The sequence below is a fragment of the Pollicipes pollicipes genome, unplaced genomic scaffold (genome assembly GCF_011947565.3).
Source record: "Pollicipes pollicipes isolate AB1234 unplaced genomic scaffold, Ppol_2.1 Scaffold_6686;HRSCAF=7923_pilon_pilon_pilon, whole genome shotgun sequence".
In the NCBI taxonomy this organism is placed as follows: Eukaryota; Metazoa; Arthropoda; class Thecostraca; order Pollicipedomorpha; family Pollicipedidae; genus Pollicipes; species Pollicipes pollicipes.
Genome location: NW_023596921.1, coordinates 31,115,637 through 31,134,721, shown reverse-complemented (window position 1 = coordinate 31,134,721; position 19,085 = coordinate 31,115,637). Strand labels below are relative to the sequence as shown.

The 19,085-nt window shown below is 55.2% G+C and overlaps 1 protein-coding gene across 1 annotated transcript; it reads right to left on the bottom strand.

Annotated features, from left to right (window-relative positions):
* Nucleotides 1-870: 870 nt before the first annotated feature.
* Nucleotides 871-17,453, bottom strand: LOC119108598 (protein Hook homolog 3). The gene is made up of 4 exons (XM_037232186.1): nt 17,124-17,453; nt 16,371-16,456; nt 6,523-6,595; nt 871-999 (listed from the first exon to the last, which is right to left on the bottom strand). The coding sequence occupies exons 1-4, from the start codon at nt 17,160-17,162 to the stop codon at nt 889-891; spliced, it is 309 nt and encodes a 102-aa protein (XP_037088081.1). The 5' UTR covers nt 17,163-17,453; the 3' UTR covers nt 871-888.
* Nucleotides 17,454-19,085: the final 1,632 nt, after the last annotated feature.

The window sequence follows — 19,085 nt, the reverse complement described above, 5'->3', positions numbered from 1 at the left end:
GGGCGCCGTTTCACCTCCGCCGCAGCCACCGTTTATCCCCGGCTGATTAGTGACAAACCTCTTACAAGCTGATGATGGATCAGCGGAAGCTCGCTCCCGGTAATAAAAATAGAAACGTGTATGTGTCGAGATGCTTCAAACAACAGATATCGCTGTCAAATCCTCCTCCGATTCGTTTAGAGGCGGCCTTTGCTCTCTAATTAGTTTTGGCAACGCACGTTCCTCGAGAGAAAATGAAATTATCTCATTATCCATGGTGCCGCCGTTATTAATAGACTTTCGCTGAGAGGCTCGGATTTCTAGCAAATCGCGAGTGCCGCGTGACACCCGGGACGCCAGGTGCAGTCGGCGTGTGACGGGCGGCGCGTGCGTGCGCGTGCGCGTGCGGCGTAATCGGCGCACGCACGCCTCCTCCGCGTGTGTGAGCGCACCGCGCGCCGGGACCCATCAGACGGCCATTTGCCCACTTCTGTGACGGCGTCGCGTCGCCGACCGTCCGCGGTCCGACTCTGTGACGGGCGGTTCCTCCGAGCGGGGACCTGTCGGAGGACGTCTGGCGGCGTCGCGTTGCCGGCCGTCCGCGGCTCGTCTCTGTAACAGGCGGCTCCTCCGAGCGGGGACCTGTCGGAGGACGTCTGACGGCGTCGCGTCGCCGGCCGTCCGCGGCTCGTCTCTGTAACAGGCGGCTCCTCCGAGCGGGGACCTGTCGGAGGACGTCTGACGGCGTCGCGGCGCAAATAGCGCCTTGGCGGCCCCATCGCCTGTCCCACGGAGACGTTACGACACCGCAGCGGCGGCGGCGGCGGACGTCACGCCGTCGCCGCTGCAGAGCTATCTGCCGAGCAATCAGGAGCGCCCTGTCGGAGGGTGACCGCGGGCGCGCGGCCGCTACTCACCCAGCTTGTTGACGTCGGGCTGCGTGAGGTGGGCGATGTTCAGCTCCAGACTGTCGGCGAGGTAGTCGTTGATCCCCTGGGTCACCTTCTTCAGGTTGCTGACCTGCGGGCGGACGGGCCGGGCGGGTCAGGTCGGGTCACGGGACCGGGGGGGCGCGCGCCCGCCGCCCCCTCCGCCGGCGAGGTCGCCCGGTCCGGCGCCGGCGACGGAGAAAGTGGCGGTCGGCGGCGGGGCTCGCGAGGAGCCGGCACCGGCGACCCCTGACCCGCGCGCTGACCCGGCGGCCGGCGCGCGGCCCCGCCATAAACACGGCTAATGGAGATGGGGCACCAGCCGCGCCCCTCGCACACGCTAACGAGCCGTTTCCCTTTCGACGGCGCGCGCTGCCGGGGGTCCCGGCGCGCCGCCGCCACCTGACGCCGCGTGCCTTCGTCCGGCGCCGCGTGCGTGCCCTCGCCGGAGTGCGAGCGTGAGAAGGGACCCGGAGGGGAGTTCCGGGAGTGGATCGGATACCGCTGGATCAGGTGCTGGGCTCAGAAAGCTGAATGATTGGTATGTAGCGCTTGCAGCCGTTCTCGGGTCGCTCAAACGGTCTTACACAAGACGACTAAAACAAGATTGGCGGGTAGCAGTCAAGGAAGAGCCTTGTTCGGCACAGTGTAAGCACGTATTTTCCAGATAAACGTGGGATTCCATCCCAGGCCACTACAAGGCGATTGCCCATTCTCCATACCGCGAAACATTTTCACAACGAAACTTATCTCCGGAAACCACGCTCAGGTTTATATATTGGAAACCACGCTCAGACCGAGTACGTCAGCCGCAGTGCGGTGGCACTGGAGGGCCGGCCAGCACTGCGATGATCGTCGGCTTCCAGAACGGCGGCATTACCCCCGGCGGTGTGACTGGCAGAATTTCACCGGCCGTTTGCCGCGCACGAACCCGACGCACAACAGCTCGCGATTTCCCGGCACGCTCGCCGGGGATGACTATCAGCCGCCGAGCCGGCCCTCCGACAGGCTCGAGGGTGTTGTTCTCGTGGAACGAGTGCCCCGACACGGGGAACATGCCGAGTTGACAATGAAGAGGGTAAACACTTTGAGAGCAGCATCCGGGGACAGCACAGCGGGTTACGCGCGTTGCAGTCCAGTCGCGTCATCACGAGAATGGCCATTAGTCCGGGTCTTTCCGGCGGTGATTGGTTCTGCGGATGGTTGGGTCTGCGCCCTGACCCTGGTTCAAACCCCCGGTCTTTTCGGCGGTGATGATTGGTTCTGCGGCTGGCTGAGTCTGCACCCTGACCCTTGTTCAAGCGGCTCACCGGAGCAGCTCCGGGGGAGGGGGGGGGGGAGACAGAGAGGCAGCAGACTGTTTGTCAGTGCACAGACCGAGCCGCTCTGCCGCCCCTGCCTGCGTGCCGGGGCCGGCCGTGTCGCCGACGGCGCCGCCGGGCCGCCGACAGCGCGCCGCTGTGTCGGTCGAGCGCGGGCCGCGCCCCGCCCGACGCTGTCCCACGCGGCGGGTGGCCTCCCGCCCGGCGCGCCCACCCACGCCCCGACACAGGCAGACCGGACGGGTCCCGGTGGCGAGCACCGCCGCCGACGGTGACGAGTCCGGGAGCATGGCCGTCAACAGCCGCGCACCCAGCCAGCCGTCAACAGCCGCGCACCCAGCCAGCCGTCAACAGCCGCGCACCCAGCCAGCCGTCAACAGCCGCGCACCCAGCCAGCCGTCAACAGCCGCGCACCCAACCAGCCGTCAACAGCCGCACACTTCACACGCTCGGTGCGACACGCGGCCCCGATAGCATCGTCACCGTCTCGGCAGTCAGACGTCAGCACCGGCGTGGCGCGGGAAGCCATCTATGTCAACGACGGAAGGTGTCGGCCTCTTGCCCCCCCGCGGTGGCCTCCTGACCATCTGCCGGCCGAGTAACGGTTCGCCGCCGGCCGTTCCACACCACTCCCTCGCGGGAGCGGCCTGCGTGGGCGTCATACTGCTGCCCCCCCCCCCCCTCCCTCCGGACCAGCTGCTGGCATGGGCTGGCTCGGGGTTGTGCAACCTTTCAGAGCCGGGCCAAGGAGAGGACAGCGCCGTCCCACACAATCAACGGCGCACTCAGGAATGGTGCGCCTCTCCAGGCACCATCGGCTCCTTTGAAGTCCCTTTTTCTGGCGGCCAATATAAATGCAGCACTCACACTAATGACAGTGCGTATCCTCTGTCATGCTCGCTCTCAATCCGGTTGCCGTGACGTGAAGCTCGTTTTTACAGGGTTTCATTCCTTATAACGTTGACACAGATCAAGCTTGGACTCCTTCGTGACAAAGCATGTGAACAAATATAACTCAAAAATTAGATATCCAACTTTAGACTTCACAAGCGGAAAAACCAACGTTGAACTCAATGGACGCTGGCCGGATCACATCACCTGCCGCTGAGCTTACGTGCCTATCTCAAACTGAAGACGGTTTCTACGAAAAACACTATTTAAGAACATCTACCATGGTGGCTGGGGATGCAGACGCGATCAGATGTAAACTGTCGGTAATAAATCCCGCAGGCAGTTTTACCAGTGAAACAGTGAGTGACATTGACATTTTCACAAAAACCACCGTACAAAAAAGTCTTGGGTTCCTAGTCCCAGCATGCGTGGCTGGAGCCGCATTTGCGGAATCAACAAGCCGACACGCAGAACGAAGACAAACCCCATTTGTGGTACTGCCTAGGCGGCACGGGAATGACGCATAACGCGTAACATAAGACCGCCTTCTGGGTCAGGCGGCGGGCGGGTCGCGGCACACGCAGCGCCCGAGTCACCGACTGCCGCCGGCGTGGTCAGATCCGCAGCCACCAGCCGCGCCTTCCGCCGCGGTGTCGCAATTACATTCCGCGCCGGCCCTCTAATCCGTCCGCCCCCAGATCCACGCACGCGCCGCTACACACCCGACCGGCCGGCGGGCCGGGCGGCGCGTTTCCCCAACACGTCGGAAAGCGTGTGGCACGCGGTGGTGCGGCCGGTCCAGCCGCCCGGCGTCGTCAAACACGGCGCCCCGGCTGATCCCCAGCTAACGTCGACAAGCAGGCCGCTCGGTGGCCGGGGCGGCCGCTGAGCCCGGGCCCACACACCGCCGGCCCAGAACAGCACGGCGCCAGGTGCCGTCGCGTCCCGTGAAACCGGCCGCCGCCGGCGCTGGCCGCAGGCGGCGGCGTCCTGCCTGCGTGGGTGCCGTCCGGCCGGCCAGCGGCGCGGCCGCAAAACTGGCGCGCCCGCTCGCGCCGCGTGGGAGCTGAGCCAGGTGCCGCCGCAAAACGCCACCGCTGGGCGCCGGCTGGCCGCCAATTGGGAGCGCAAATAATGCACCAGGCGCGGCAGCTGCGGCGGCGGTCGGCCAGGCTCCGCGGCGCCGCCGCCGCCGGCCGGCTTTCTGCGCCGCGCGGCTGCGAGGGCTGCCCCTGATACGCCCCACCGTCTGGGAGCCGGGCGATGCGTGTGCATCAGGTTGAGGTTGAACGGAGTCCATCACCAGCGCATTTCGGGTCCTTGACCCGTGCAGCGCGGTGAAGAGCCTACCTATTCTCCAGCCCGCACCACCCCCTATTCTCTCTCTTTTTCTCTCCTCGTCACCCTTCCGCCTGGTTGACCGCCCGAGCGGGACGCGCCGGCGCAAACAGCGGCCACCAGTGACATCACGCCGGTGCCATGACCCTGGGCGTGACGGTGCGGCCGCCGGCCGGCCCGGTCAGGGCTGCCGCGCCGCGCCCACGGAATACCAAGCAGCCGGTCCCGTGCACGGCGCTCGCCGGCCGCCGCGGCCCGGAGCTCCGGCCGCCGAGTCTCGGCACGCTCTGAGCATGAGCTGGCCGACTCGCCCAGGTCGTCTGCCGAGTCTCGCCGGATCGCCAGGCGAGCGGCGCGGGGATGCTCGTTCGCGACGGCTTGGCCGTCTGATCACACTACGGCTACCTGGCCCGGAGAGGGCGCAGCAGGAAGAGGCCCGAGCCGCCGCGCTGCATGTTGCAGCGATGGCGGCCGCGCGCCGGTGCCAGATCAGCGCCACCGGCCGGAAATGGCTCCGGTAACCGGTTGGCCTCGAGCGGGCGAGCCTGCCGGCGGCCGGTCTGCTGAGACGGGCGGCACGGTCCCTCGCGGCCTGGCCCGGCGGCGCCGTCCCGTCCCCCTCAGCGGAGAGCTGCGGCGGCCGGCGCGCCGGGCGTTCTCCGGTCCGGCGTCGGTCGGGCGACACCCTCCGCCGGCCGACCGAACCGGTCCCCGCGCGGCAGGCGCTTGATGAACTCGTTCACCTTCAGTCACGTCCAAACGACAGCGGCGCGACGAGCCCCGCGGAGCCGCCGCCACTCACGGCACCAACGCGCGCCGCCCCGGGGGGAGCCGAGTCGCCGGTGTGGACACACACGCGGCCGGCCGCCACCCCGCGCCGGCGACCGCTGCCGGACGTCACGCCGCAGCGCACGGCGGCGAGCCCCGGCGCTGCCGCCGTGCAGCGGCGAGCGTCCAGCGACAAACGCGGCGCGGCGAGACGGCGGCCGCGCGGAGCCGGGCCGGTCGACAGTGAAGGTGACGTCTGGTCGGGCGGGCTGGCGGCGACATCGGCGCTTCGTCGCCGTACGATCGTTCCCGTGGCGCATCGTCCGCGTCACACCCGGCGTTCCAGTTCTCACCTAACACTCCGGCGTCTTGTCCGTCATAGCCGGGAACAGGTCCACGCACCGATTTCACCGCGATTTGTCGTCCGCCTAGACCGCAGGCGACAGCTGCTAATACAGTTCAGCGCTACAGGCTACAGCTGAGGTGAGAGGGTCACCGCGAGTCATTTGTTATTGGATGTCGATGAGATCCAGCAGGACGACTCCTCTTAGAAAAAAGCACTCCCTCATCGTCAATCCCGTTGGCTAGAATGCATGCTGGTTAATGTGAGCCGATGACGGCGGAGGCGTTCTTAGTATGGAGCATGAATCGTCACTCTTATTTGTGAACAATTCGACCATGGTTGACAAAGGCCACCTGTGCCACCCCGCAGAGGCGTTCACAGTCGTAAATCCTGTGTGCGACAAGCCGGGTCAAAGGTTCACTTTGAAACATAAAAGGATTTGAATTTCAAAGACTGGTGAACAGCCAATGACGGTTGAAGACAAGTGATTGTTGTGGTCGTGTCCCACTGCTATTGGGGTTGTGAACTACCATCGCGCCTACAGTACCAATGCAAAGACAGATGATTTAAACAGCCTGGTTGGGACATTTGTTTATAATGCTTGAAGAATGGACGTCCGCGACGGCCACAATGCTCTACCCAGGTGCAGCAGCTGACACCAGCACTGGAAGCCCTGCCGTTCCAGGAACAGCCGCACGAAGACACAGCATAATCATACGTCCCCCGTTCTTCAAAAACGGTGGCGGAACACCTAGGCCCGAGCTCGGTACCCGGTTACTGTAGTTCGTCTGCTCGTCGGCCTCAGTTCGGCACCCGGGTATAGCAGTTGGCCCGCCCGTCAGCCTCAGTTCAGTACCCGTTCACAGCAGTCCGCCCGCTCGTCAGCCCAGTTCAGCCCCACCGGGCGCCGTCCCGGCCGTTGCGCCCCGTTCTCCGGGGTCGTTCTACTCACCTTGAGTCGCCAGTTGCCGCCGGCGTCCGTCTTGATCTTTCCCAGCCAGGCGTCGTCGAACCACAGCGGCTCGCTGCCGGGCAGGACAGTGTCGTCAGTGCCGGACAGGACATTGTTGTTAATGCTGAACAAGACAGTGACGTCAGTGCCGGATAGGAGAGTGTCGTCACTGTCGGACAGCACAGTGTCGTCGGTGCCGAACAGGACAGTGTCGTCAGTGACGGACAGGAGGGTGTCGTCAGTGCCAGACATGACACTGTTGCTAGTGCCGGACAGGACAGTGCCGTCAGTGCCGGACAGGACAGTGCCGTCGGTGCCAATGGGACGAAGAGGGAACGACCATCCGAGCATCGACACAGCCAGCTCGGAGTAGCGACATGTCGGAGGAGACAGTGCGCCGTCCGACGAGATGACACACAGCACGGGAGGGACCACAGTCTTCGGCGGGCGGGATGGGTTCCTTGTTACGGAACCCACGCGCGCGCGCCCACCGACGCATGGCCGTCGGTCGTGCAAGTAATTCGCGTGTCGTCAGGTAAAACGTAGGTGAAACCACAGAACACATACAGAACATTAAAGACATGAAACGTCCGACCGCACAGGGACTCCAGGGACTCGTCGCCGGACACGGGTGACACAGCAAGCCCGGGCAACGGTCCATGACTGCCCGGGACGGCCAGGGCACAGGTATCTGACAACCAACCAAGGTGCGGACAGACCCACAGCGCTCGGCTGCTGCGAACTCTCGGTGCGGGAATACGCTGGCAGCGGACGGGTAACCAAAGGAGGATGCAGTGAGCCGCATCAACAACCGTACACGTCAACAACCAAGCTAATTGAACTCCATAGCGTAACAAGTAAACTGACAGCTGTGTGAAAAGTGTTGAAATCATAAGCCTGTAAAACAAAAAGAATTGGTCCGTGACAAGTTCCCACGGACCAAAGCTCGGAAGATAGGCGGCCAAAGCTGCGCAAGTGAGGCAGGATAGCATGTGTTGTTATGCTTTTGCTCACTTACAAGACGCTAACTACTTGCGGATTCTGTAGCCGACTCTATAGCTCACGTCACAGTCACGTCACGTCGCGGCAAGCGTCACGGATTGTTTCATGTCAGCTCATTTAAATCACCAAATCATAAAAGCCAGTGCTCTCCCGTCGACACCCCGCTTGCGCCGATCTGCATGGACACAATAAAAGCATCGTTGTGGTCTGCCGTCAACAGCTCACAAAGCGCGCGCGCGCGCCCTCCCCCGCACCTCGCGCTGCAAAAACGCCACCCTCCCGCCGGCCGGGAGCTGAACTCATCCCAGCGCCCATCGCCGGCGCAGTGACAAACGGCGGCATTGCGTGGTGCGGGGCCGCCCATCACGGCGCGGGACGGGGCGGTGCCGGCCGCCGGCGACACCGACCCCAACGGCGGCCAGGCGGGCGGCCGGGAGGGCGGCGAACCGGCCGCCGTCGGGTGCGCGCCTCTCTCTCGGGGTGGACCGCGTGCCAAGGTCACGTGACCGGCCACATGCACGGTGCACAGTGCACCGAATCACCGTCAGCGAGCGGTGGACCGTGTACTGCAGGACGCCGCGCCCGCCTCTGACGCCGCACGATCGGGGCCGGCCGTTACGACACCGGCCGGGAGCATGCCGCGGCCCACCGTCCACAACACGGGCGCCGGGAGCGAGCCGGACGCCGGGAGGCGACGTCAGCTGTCGGGGCAGACCGGCGGCTTACGAGCGGCCGGAGGACCCGCGCGGCGCCTCTGGACGCCACGAGAGCGGCCCGGCCGGCTGCCGTCCAGTGACGCAAGTGTGGCCGCCTGTTACAGAGACAGCGACGCACTCTCATGAGCGAGTCTTACAGCTCCGGCTGTCGGTCCACCGCTCACGGCGAGTGATCAGGCTGGAAGGCCGCGGGTAGCTCCGAGTTCACTTGTGAACGCTCGCTGAAGGAGATCGTCTGACAGTTTAATTAACTTGACGGGCAACCGAAACTCGCATTCGATGAGTTGATAATTGAGCTTGTATATAGTCCAAGACCTCGTAATTCAATCACCCAGCCGCTGAAAACCTGACCGGTACTCATTCAGTGCTGAAACAATGGTCTCCCTCAATCGCCTAAAATTACTCCAGGACGATGCGGAAAACCGTTCGTAAAAAGCTACACTCATGGTACAGAACACAGGTATGTCCCACGAGCGGCGAATAGACCCGCCAGACCGCGACATGGCAGAGAAAGGGGTGACTGGGGCTCGGCCGCGCAGAACTGGTCCATGCCAGCCCCCACCAACACGCCGCAGTGAGCGGTCCGCACGAGCAGCCATGATGCAGCTGGTGCCTCGCAGTGCGGATCTCGCCCATCATAAAAACAACGACGTATGCTCTTAAAAGACAGCAGAATACACCCGTGCTGCAATCGGCGAGAAGGCGATAGCAGGTGCGCACACGCCTCATGCCAGCCGGCCCCCTCGGCCGTGCTGTACACTGGTGTGGGGAGGATCATGTTCGTGGGAATGCGTGCTGTTCGCGGTTCGTTGTACACCAGATTACCACGCTCCCAAATTAAACTGCATGCTGGCTTCAGTTTGGGTTACGTGCTTAGCTTCGGGTGCATGCCGCATCTGTTTTAAAATGGCTTATCGTGGGAGATAGCTGATTTTTCGTGGTCGACTGACCCTTAAGCTCCACACTTCACAAAAATCTTGACTTTCTCGGCGAACTTCAAAGCACACAATCTACGTCATAAACGCACGCCACACGTGAAAACCCCATTTATGTATCGAGAAAGCAGCAGAAGCAGCGAACGTTCGCGGATTGCAGGGCTCTCCCTCCAGGGGGAAAGGCCTTCGCGTTCGATAAGGCACGTCCGACGGCCGGAAACAATGGCCAGCGGCCAGGACAGCGTGCACCTGACCAGCACTATCGCCACCTCGGCCGGCCTGCCAGCCCGATCGGCGCCCGACGCCAATCTTATCGGCGATCGGCGCGGCCCGGCGATGCCGTTTTCACCTCACGGATGCGGCGCGCGCCTCGCCTTCGTCCCGGCGGCGGCGGAGGCGGCCGGGCACGCGCCGGTGTCGGGGCCGCGCCGGATGCCCGCCCGGCGGCGGCCAGTCGGCGGCCGACGGCGGGCCACGCGTGTGCCCCGTGTCCGAGAGTTGCAGAGAAGTGCGTTTTAAGGGCACGTCAGCTGCCAGGGCCATCACGCAGTAACATAGAATGAGTTTTCGCAAGGGTGCATGTAACTTTTGAAAGGTCAATGGCCTGGATCGGAATTGTAGCTCCGGAGCAAGGTATAATGAGAAAAACGCATAACCTAGAACTTCAATTGACAGAGGAGCATGTACGTAAGTTCACATTTAACAGCAAATCAGCACACATGGCAAACGTGGTTTCATTTACAAACCATACAATGGACATCCGTCGCAAAGACCTAACAAAACCACGACGTTGGATATGAAATTCGCGAACAGAACGCGTTGGAACGCATACGGTGCCAGTTGTGCCATTGACAGCGCACGATTCATTTCAGCAAGCGGGCAAGCAGTGACGTGAGCACGACCAAAGTCCGCATGACTCAGACAAACTTTGAACCAGACTGAAGGAGGCATATTTACGGCACGTCACTGGCTAAGTAGATACCGCACCAGAAAATCCACCACAACGTGACTGATCGGAGGAACAGTAAGCTCAGACCAGTTGACTTCTTCGCCCGTCACGCGTTGACCCGGCGAAAGTGAGCAGTTTCATTTCACCTTCCAACAGATAAGACAACCAGGAATTTTGCCTGCGCATTATCACTCGCCTCCTCCATCCAGTCGAACAGAGACCGGAGCCGGCCCGCGCCCACAGCTGACAGCGGCGGAAGCTCGCGCCGCCGGGTCAAACGGCTCCAACCGCCAACACATCCGCCAGCGTCTCCAAGCCGTCATGCCGTCTCAAGACACCTCTTAAAGGGACTATGCCACCTTTTTGTATTTTTGATTTATTGTTAGATCAGACGCGTGCGATCTGATGAGCAATACCAATTTTCTCGAAATCCTTCTGAAAAGCTCAGGATTTCTATTTGAAGTAGCCGCTCCTGCAAGACAAAGCTCATTCGACTACCTGCTCACCACTATGAAAAAAATAGATTTTATTTGCCTTGCTTTTTCCACGCGTGGGTTCTGTAATGTTTGCAACACGCTTATTTGTCAAAATGTTTATGTAATAAGATCTAACAAAGATTGAAACGTCCTGTTTAAACAAAACAATATGCTAGATGCAAAAATATTGTGCACTAAATGCTACGAAGGCTTGAAACATCTCGCTTAGATAAAGATATGCGAACATGAAGCTTTATCCCGCCAATTCAACAAAACGTTACACTGTGGTTTTGGTTTCTCTCCTATGGCATTCACCAGTGGTTCTTTTCCAGGCACACTTTGGCTTTGGGCGTGAGAGTATTACATGGTCCTAGTGACGCACTGGTTCAAACCTCAACCAATGCGCTTCTCGGAAAAAGGTCATTGCCGCCCACTGGGCCAATCATGAACATCTTTTATTCGCACCTGGAGGTGCCACGGCGGATGTCATGACGACGGCAGCCGCGACTGCAGGGAAGAAAAATGATATTGTTACGAGGCGGCGAGAGCATAATTTGGAAAGAAAATAATCAAATTGATATCTTGGTGGTCTTGGATAGGCTGTAATGGCACTACCCGGTGCTGATATTAAATGTAACTGGCCCTGACGTTTCACTGCAATATGTTTTGTAACATACCCCAAACGTGTGGCATTGCCTTTAAAGGGAACGCTTCACATTTGAACATATTGAAGCAAGCATCAGATATACGAAAGACCCTCACTTGTAACTATTGGTATACTTTTTAACAGGCAAAAGTTGCTCTAGACGACACAATTCTTTGTTTAGTAAATATGTTTTTCAATGCGTCATGGTTTGATTACGGGATCGTATCTTGCACGCCATTGATTGAGAGCCAACTGACAGCGGTTATATCTGGAAATCGCCCTCACGAACACCAGATGTGAACACTTCGACAATTGAATTTGTATTGGGCTTGATCGTCGCATGGTTTGTGGAATAACAGGATTTGAATGAGGTCATTACGACGTCATGAATGTCAAGGTGACTTTGAAATACCCTCCCCGACATACCTTCCCTAGTTTCGCGGGCGTGTGCCTCAGAAACTATACAGGCTTAGACCTTGAGAAGGGCACGATTGTGAACACACCGAAAGGTCTTAAAGATGGCTGTTTCAGTTCAAAACCCCATATAAAAGTGGTACAGTCTGTTCAACGACTCCGCGCACCCCGCAACGTCCACATAAAACCTGTACCCGCCCAGCGTCGATAAAGCCGAGGTTCGCTTCCTTTCGCGATGGCCTTGACACCGGAAGGCAAGTGGGACCAGCCTGGCCGGAGATCCCCGTGATAAGAAACCATCACGCGATCTCCAACGGTCCAGCCGTTCTCCGAGGACACGACGGGTAAAGTACCTGCTCTTTTCAGGAGGACATGCACAGGGTGTCAAACGAACCAGTACATGGCGAATGCACTCGACCTATTCACGATGACGTTTAAACCTGCGCAGCCCCAGCCCCATTTGCTGTCAACATGAACCAGACGTAAGCACCCATCCCACTCCAATCCCATCCATTCCATTCCGACAACACCAAGATATCCTTTATAAGACACGGAGCTAATGGCGGCGCTGACAAAGTTGCATCTTACGGTCCCCTGTACTCAGCCTATCATCATTTAAGAAAAATCCCAGGAAACGCAGTGCCATTGCGAGCTTGACCATTTCCTCAATGAACTGGCATTGATGTTAAAATAGGACAAATACGGGCTCATCACTGTGCGTCATGGGGTTCATTTGTCTTGTGATTGGCGAGTGGGGGGAGTGGGGTACCCAACGCCCCGACAACCCAGCCTCTGCCGAACTGCGGGATCATCACTGGATTCAGCTCACTTTATTTTGACGAACGGCAATGTTTGTTTTAAGAAGTGTGTCCTGTATCAACAAGTACTGTAGTTGAGCAGAAGAGCAGCCTTTAAATACCGTCCACAGAAGGCCAGCTTTCAGTGATATTCGGCCTTTTCCTCCTCTCTTTTTTTGCAATATTCCAGCAAAAATGTGTTCGAGAAGGGTACAGACCACCTGGCGGGCCAACATAAATACCAAATATGGAGGGGGGGGGGGGGGGCAGGGTCCTTATAAAAGAATACCAGTTTACACCCCAGCCTTCTGTTCATATGTTCATTGTACTTTTATTTCGATTGGTGATCGCTTCGCCAACGGTTTGGCGTTGCCCGGTCCTTCAAAATGCAAGCCGATTTGAGTGCGCTACGCGCGGAGCACTTCATCATCGGCAGGTACGCACCACGGTACAGGGGCAAATTTTCAATCCGGCTCATGTCACGCCCGTGTCCAAACCAGCCTATCTCCCCAGCCAGTCATGTCAGGACGCCTGTTACTCGCACTGTAATGCATGCCCAACGGACGCTATCAGATAAGCGGGATCATTCGACCGCAAACAAAGACCAACTCCCGTGACGTCAAGAAATTCCCCATATGCACACCATTGAGATCGGTTGGGAAAATTAGCAGACTTTTTCTTCCAGACTTCGCATGGTCGGCGGGAAGTGGTGTCACTAGCGCCGTTGGCGGGAGGGAGGCAAACGGTCTGCCGCTGTTCGGTCAAAAAAAAATATACAAAATAAAAAAATGCGGCCTGGCGTCTGCACGACTTCACGGAGCATGAAGCGGCATCTACCCAAATGGCATATAGCCAGACGGAAACGACGTCGCAGTCCGCGTCGGATTTGGGTTTAGAAAATTACATGACCGGTCTAGCGTCGAGCAAGGTCATACTAGACCAGTGAAGTTCCCGACCTTAAACGGTACCACTCATTGCCAGTGAACAACAAACGACTATTGCCGCAAAGATTTATATAAGCATTGGGTATGGCATGATAACTCAGTAATCAGAGGTAACTCGGGACCATTTTGTCCGACGTACAGAATAAGTGTGTCTCGGCTATGCCAAGTTTTACAGAGTTTTACCTTTATCAAGTTTTATCTTTATCATTTGTGTAATGTCCTCAGAAATGCCGCTTGGGGATAGCGTCCATGTCCTTGCCCGGTGGAGGCAAGCCTTGAGAAAAACCGACACGAGTAGCGATCGCATTCTTACCCAGGATCCTACGGAGAATCAGAGGCATTGTATGATCCATCCTGTGAAATATTGTCAATGCACAAAAACTCAGGTATTGACGTATTCAAATCGCAGCATGATTTCTGCATGATGGACGGCATGATCGCTTTAGCATGCCAGGTTCTCGTTACGATAACAAGTGCTTATCTGGCGTGCCCGATAAAAACGTCGGTACGTCGGGGTACGTTGCATCTGCACTCTTAGAACTGTCTCGAAATACAATCTACTGCGATACAAAAGGATGATAAATTTGGGCCGTTATCCGTAGGCTGAGTTTGATTTGAATGTTTGAATGCGCCAATCTCTGAAGTTGAAAACTAGACAACGACATCGATTACGGGGAAAAACATCAACACAAGACAAATAAGTCAGACATCGAATGCCGTTTTTCGAAACCACCGAGCCGGGCATTATTTTTGACTGAGAGGCATGTAGAGGTACGCACGTAATGCCTGGAGACAATTATAAGGTTCCCATTCCTGTTCCCATGCGAAATCATGCAGGCGCAAGAACGATAGGCAACGACCGATAGTCAGGAATGCCAGCACGTAACCCTGTCTGTAATGCGGTGGAGATGATGATAACTTTAAGGAGTCAATGATTGTAATTAACGGCACCATGCTACCTAGCTGCTTCCCGTCTCTTTGCGATAATAAATTTGGTCTAACCTAAATTCTCCATGAAAAGGGAACCAAAGGAAAAAAAGGGAACAGCCCCCGTACACAGTTCCCACAGCATTCAACCAAATTGCCCACGGTCATAATCTGTCCTAACTTCTACCAAGCCGATGTACCAACAAACCATGCAACAAGAAAGGTCCATCCCCGGTGCATACCGCCCGGTGCTCCCCGTACACCGTGGTATTCCTTCAATTATACTTTGACAAAATGGAAACGTGAAGCAAGAAACATGCGAAGCATTTCAAGGAGCAAGGAATCTTCCCTGTGAAGCAAGATAACTTGGGGGTAATTGACAGTTTGACAAAGGAATTTGAAAAAGCGCTTTCCACACAAGCAAAGAAAAACGTCAGGAATGTGTTGCGACTAGCGATTGAGCAGTTTGTCAGGCATGTGAAGTGGTGTGATTTCACTCCATTCCGCCCTAATCTGAGAGTCCGCGCACAGATATCCAAACGCCAACTGCACCAGGGACTCAAAAAATCCATGTTTACCGCGGTAAGTATTGCATCGTACTTATGATCCGTATCGACAAACGTATGGCTCTTCTCACGTTAATAGCTATGAAAAGGTGAGCACGCTTTCTAAGAACGAGGATGGGATAAGGCAGGGGGTTTAGGACAAAGGCGTCCGACCACAACTGGGATGGCAATAGTAATCAGACCTTGAAAAGTAGACTGCAGCCCGGCGAAATTTGTTCCAGCAAACTGTACAAACTATGGCCCATCAAAAACGTCACGTACGACAACAAACAAACTTCGTCGAAATGCACAAGGGGCGGTCTACGTCGACGTGCAGCCGCAATGGACGGGGCGACGCGAATGATGACGTCATTTGCCTCCAGCAGCGTGGAAACCGACTGAAAGCTTCACATAACTTTGTAGTAGAGTAAGTGCAATCCTGGACGAAAAGTCAGTGAGCTCGACGCGCCCGAAAAAAACCAATGAACAACCAAAGCAATCAGTGAGTTCAGTCTCGAATCGTATCATAAGAATTTCGACCAGCCACATGCAACAAGCATTATTCTTAGTATAAAATAACCATGCACTGAAGTCACCTGAACACAGCATGTTTTTTGGAACTGGGCTCCATCTAGATCACTTCTTGTCAAATGGCAGGAGTTGCATATGTCTGTCCTTGTTCCAGACACAGCCGCGGCAATTTGGATGGAGGCAGGAAGCAGAATGGCAACAAAATTTGTCAATCTGACATGCCCTAGCTAATATAGTGATTCTCTTCCCACTTAGACTGCACAACTTGAAAATAGAGCTAGTACACAGCATTCATGTAGGGTTCAGTACCTTGTTCTATAGTACCTGGTCCAAGAGTATACAGCCCAAGGCACATATCACCATAACATGCTTTAGGCACTTCAATTGGTATACCTTTCACTGCAAGGTGGTGTGAAACCTGGGATTAAATTGAGCTTCATGAGTTTCAGGCAACACTTGTGCTACCACTCACACAAAGACCTATGCTTGACTCTAGCTGCAGTTAGACTCTACTCCAAAATAACCTGCAATTCAGCTGTGTTATGGTGCAGTCAAATTTCTCACTGATAATGCCTAAGTTGGATTTGGTACTTACTTACTCCTATGGATAAACTTCCCCTGCAGCTGAATACCACACCCATGATTTGCAACACACTGTAAAATTGTTGGCAAAAAAGCTCTGAATGCAAAACACAGCTTAAAAACAACCTACAGCTCAGCATGTATGGCAGTAGCATGATCACACCATTGTACTTCCATCTGAAATCATGTTTACAAGGGGTTGTTTCAACTGGTGAATTATAGGTGGACTCAACTTCCAGGCCCAGTCTGAACATTCACACCCATAAGAATGTTGGTACTCCGAAAGATAACTGATGCACCTCAGCTCCTAGAAAGCACATATATAGTTCTCAAAAGATAGTCACAGCACAACCAAAACCCAATCTAAATTATTCTAACACTTACATTTCATGGAGCACTGTCGCTATGATAACGCCATCACTGATATCTTCAGGTTTTGTGGCATTTTTTCCAGCATGAAATGTTTCCAGCTGAAAAATATCAAAACACGTCACTAACCTGCAAAAATTCTTACAGAAAATATACAAACCAGCACCAAGCAATAAAACTGTGGGACAGGATTCCTCCTATAAAGTGGATAGAATTTGCCACAAAAAACATCATTTACAAAGGTATGCCGGCTATACTATCATTCAGCAGGACTGTATTCCGCATGTCACAGCACAAGCCAAGTCTATCGCATATACCTATTAACTGAATGGAACAATGGGGGGTGAACCACATTGGTTTATGCACTCATGACTAAGCCAACATTGAAACCAGCTCCTTCCATGGCTGGCATACAACACTAACCATACATCAACAGTGTGCATATTAACAGGACCAAAAAGTCATGGGGCAGTGTAAGATATACTGTTGCATTTCTCTGGGACTTGGCATAAAAGCAAAAAATATATATGCTGCCTTGATGTATCAGCTATCCTTAAGTATTGGACATGCACGGCTTGCTATCAATTGTCACAAGATTATTAATAAAATGCACAGGTTTCTTCATTCTGTTTACAGAATTTGGCATAGATACCCCAAATTAGTCATATTACCCACTACTGTTCAGACATCCTAAATTCAGGAAGTATGAATGTCATAACAGTAACTTCACACAAGCAGCAGCAACGCCACCTTACAACTGTAACTTACCCATTTCAGGAGATTGGAGGATAGCTGTCCAGATTCCATCCTTCCCAAAGATGTTGATCCTCAGAAGACTTGAGCTTTCCGTCGAATACAACTTCACTTTACCATCACAATGAAGACACCACGCTTTAGGCTGAAATGTGATTGGTCTTCGACATCACTGCCTTCTTCTGTGTTTCCCGACTAATCAGGACTTGAGAATGTCTTTTAACAGTCTACGCGATGTCACCTACCACGACCACTTGCGTACAACCAATGTTTGTACGCCCCGGCACACAGCCGCGTCCTTTCCACCACACCCTCACTTCACCGGGACACGAATGAGCGTACAGCGGGCTCCGTTATTTGGGAACCCTGCGCGGAAGCGACAAGACCCAAGATCGCCAGTTTGGCCAGCCACTAGCGCTGCCATGTCCTGTTCTAAACTTGAGGTAATATTTTTTAAAACTAGATGGCGCTAAAATCAGAATACAGGTGGCTAGTGATGGTGCATTGCGAGACACACGCCCAGCAGCAGGGATGGAAGTTTGTATCTCCTTGGGGGGCCACGGCCCCCACCCAATGCCCTCCCCCAATGCATAGCATTCCAATGTTGAGCTGCCCCTCAATGTTGAGCTGGGCCCCACCCAATGTCTGGCTGGGTCCCCGCAAATTGGGCAGAGCCTCCACAATGTGGAACCTAGTGCCCAATGCTTCTCAGTTTTTCGCAAAAAAAAGTTCAAAACTCAAATTTAAGTTCACATTTGTGCATGCCACGAAGAAATGAAACAGTGAACTATTGAACTATTGGCTCAAAGTGTTGGTGTACTGAGCTGGTGAAATGAGGCGCAAGAATAGCATTTCAGACAACTGTGGATGACTGCGAAATTCGAGCGCGTCGTAGCAATTCACCTCGTGCTGCGCAGATCACTGCTCGCGCCATGGAGGCAGGGAGTGCTCGGAGCCCATGGCACCGATCGAGACTAGCTCTTCACCATTCGTTTCTGCTTGAACGATAATCTATTTTTTTCAAAATGTGGTGAACTTGGGTCAGGTACAGAGGTCAAATAACGTATCAAAAAACAGAAAATTATGGATGCAGGCAACCCCATGCTCCCAGTCTTTAGCCCGTGCTCAGCTCACATGGACCCCAATCCAGGAAGCAGTCCCATTTTTTAGAAAAAAATTGTACACGATGTGGTAAAACCCAGACAATAATAGCAATTGGTATACTCATCAGCATTGTCTGTGTGGGATCTCTAATGCGCACGTCGGGAGCGGATCTAGGGTTTCGTCAAGGGGGGCACGGGATATTGTGGAGCCCCCTCCCAAAAAGATCCTTGGATTTCGGTCATTACATCGTAAGACAAGTCGTATGTAATATATTTGCATTTCATTTATTTATGTCTTTATTTTTTATTCACTTATTTATTTATGTATTGCATGTATCTATTTGCTTCTTCATTTATTCAATAAATACGGAAACTCGTCTTACTGTGCACAGCCCTTTAAAGTATAGGCGTGCTACGCATGCATACACATCAAGTTGACATAAGTGGCTCTCGTCAACAAGTATAGGGCCCCCAGAGTAAGCAAAAAGAGCGCAAGATCAACGTGATGGGCCCCTAAACGATCGGTAGTGCCCCGGCACGCTGACATATAGGGCCCCGGCCATAGCACAGGACCCTCTGAGCAAAAGGGAATTAATACCATAATTAATATTCCTGTGCGATCAAGAGTGCACGGGCTGGTTGGAAACAACAGCCTACATGGGAGTAAAGAGTCCTCCGCAAATAAGACCAAAGGGAGAGAGCCCTCGATCAAAGTAGAGGGCTTCTCAGCGTCGAGTGTCTCCGTGCCCTACCTCATAAGAGTACTAGCAACAGCACAAGGCCCTCCAGGCACGTGGGAAGGGCCCGATACTTGGGATTTGATACTTAAACTTGGCTGTAAGCAACCCCATTGAAGCCTATGGGATCGATCGGC

What these genes read in the sequence shown, in the direction of transcription:
- LOC119108598 (XM_037232186.1), bottom strand. Translation starts at nt 17,162, where the DNA reads ATGGAATCTGGACAGCTATCCTCCAATCTCCTGAAATGG. An exon ending in GCGACAGTGCTCCATGAAAT is followed by an intron (nt 6,596 to 16,370) that starts GTAAGTGTTAGA and finishes CCTGCCCGGCAG; the next exon opens with CGAGCCGCTGTGGTTCGACG. An exon ending in GCGGCAACTGGCGACTCAAG is followed by an intron (nt 1,000 to 6,522) that starts GTGAGTAGAACG and finishes GTCCGCCCGCAG; the next exon opens with GTCAGCAACCTGAAGAAGGT.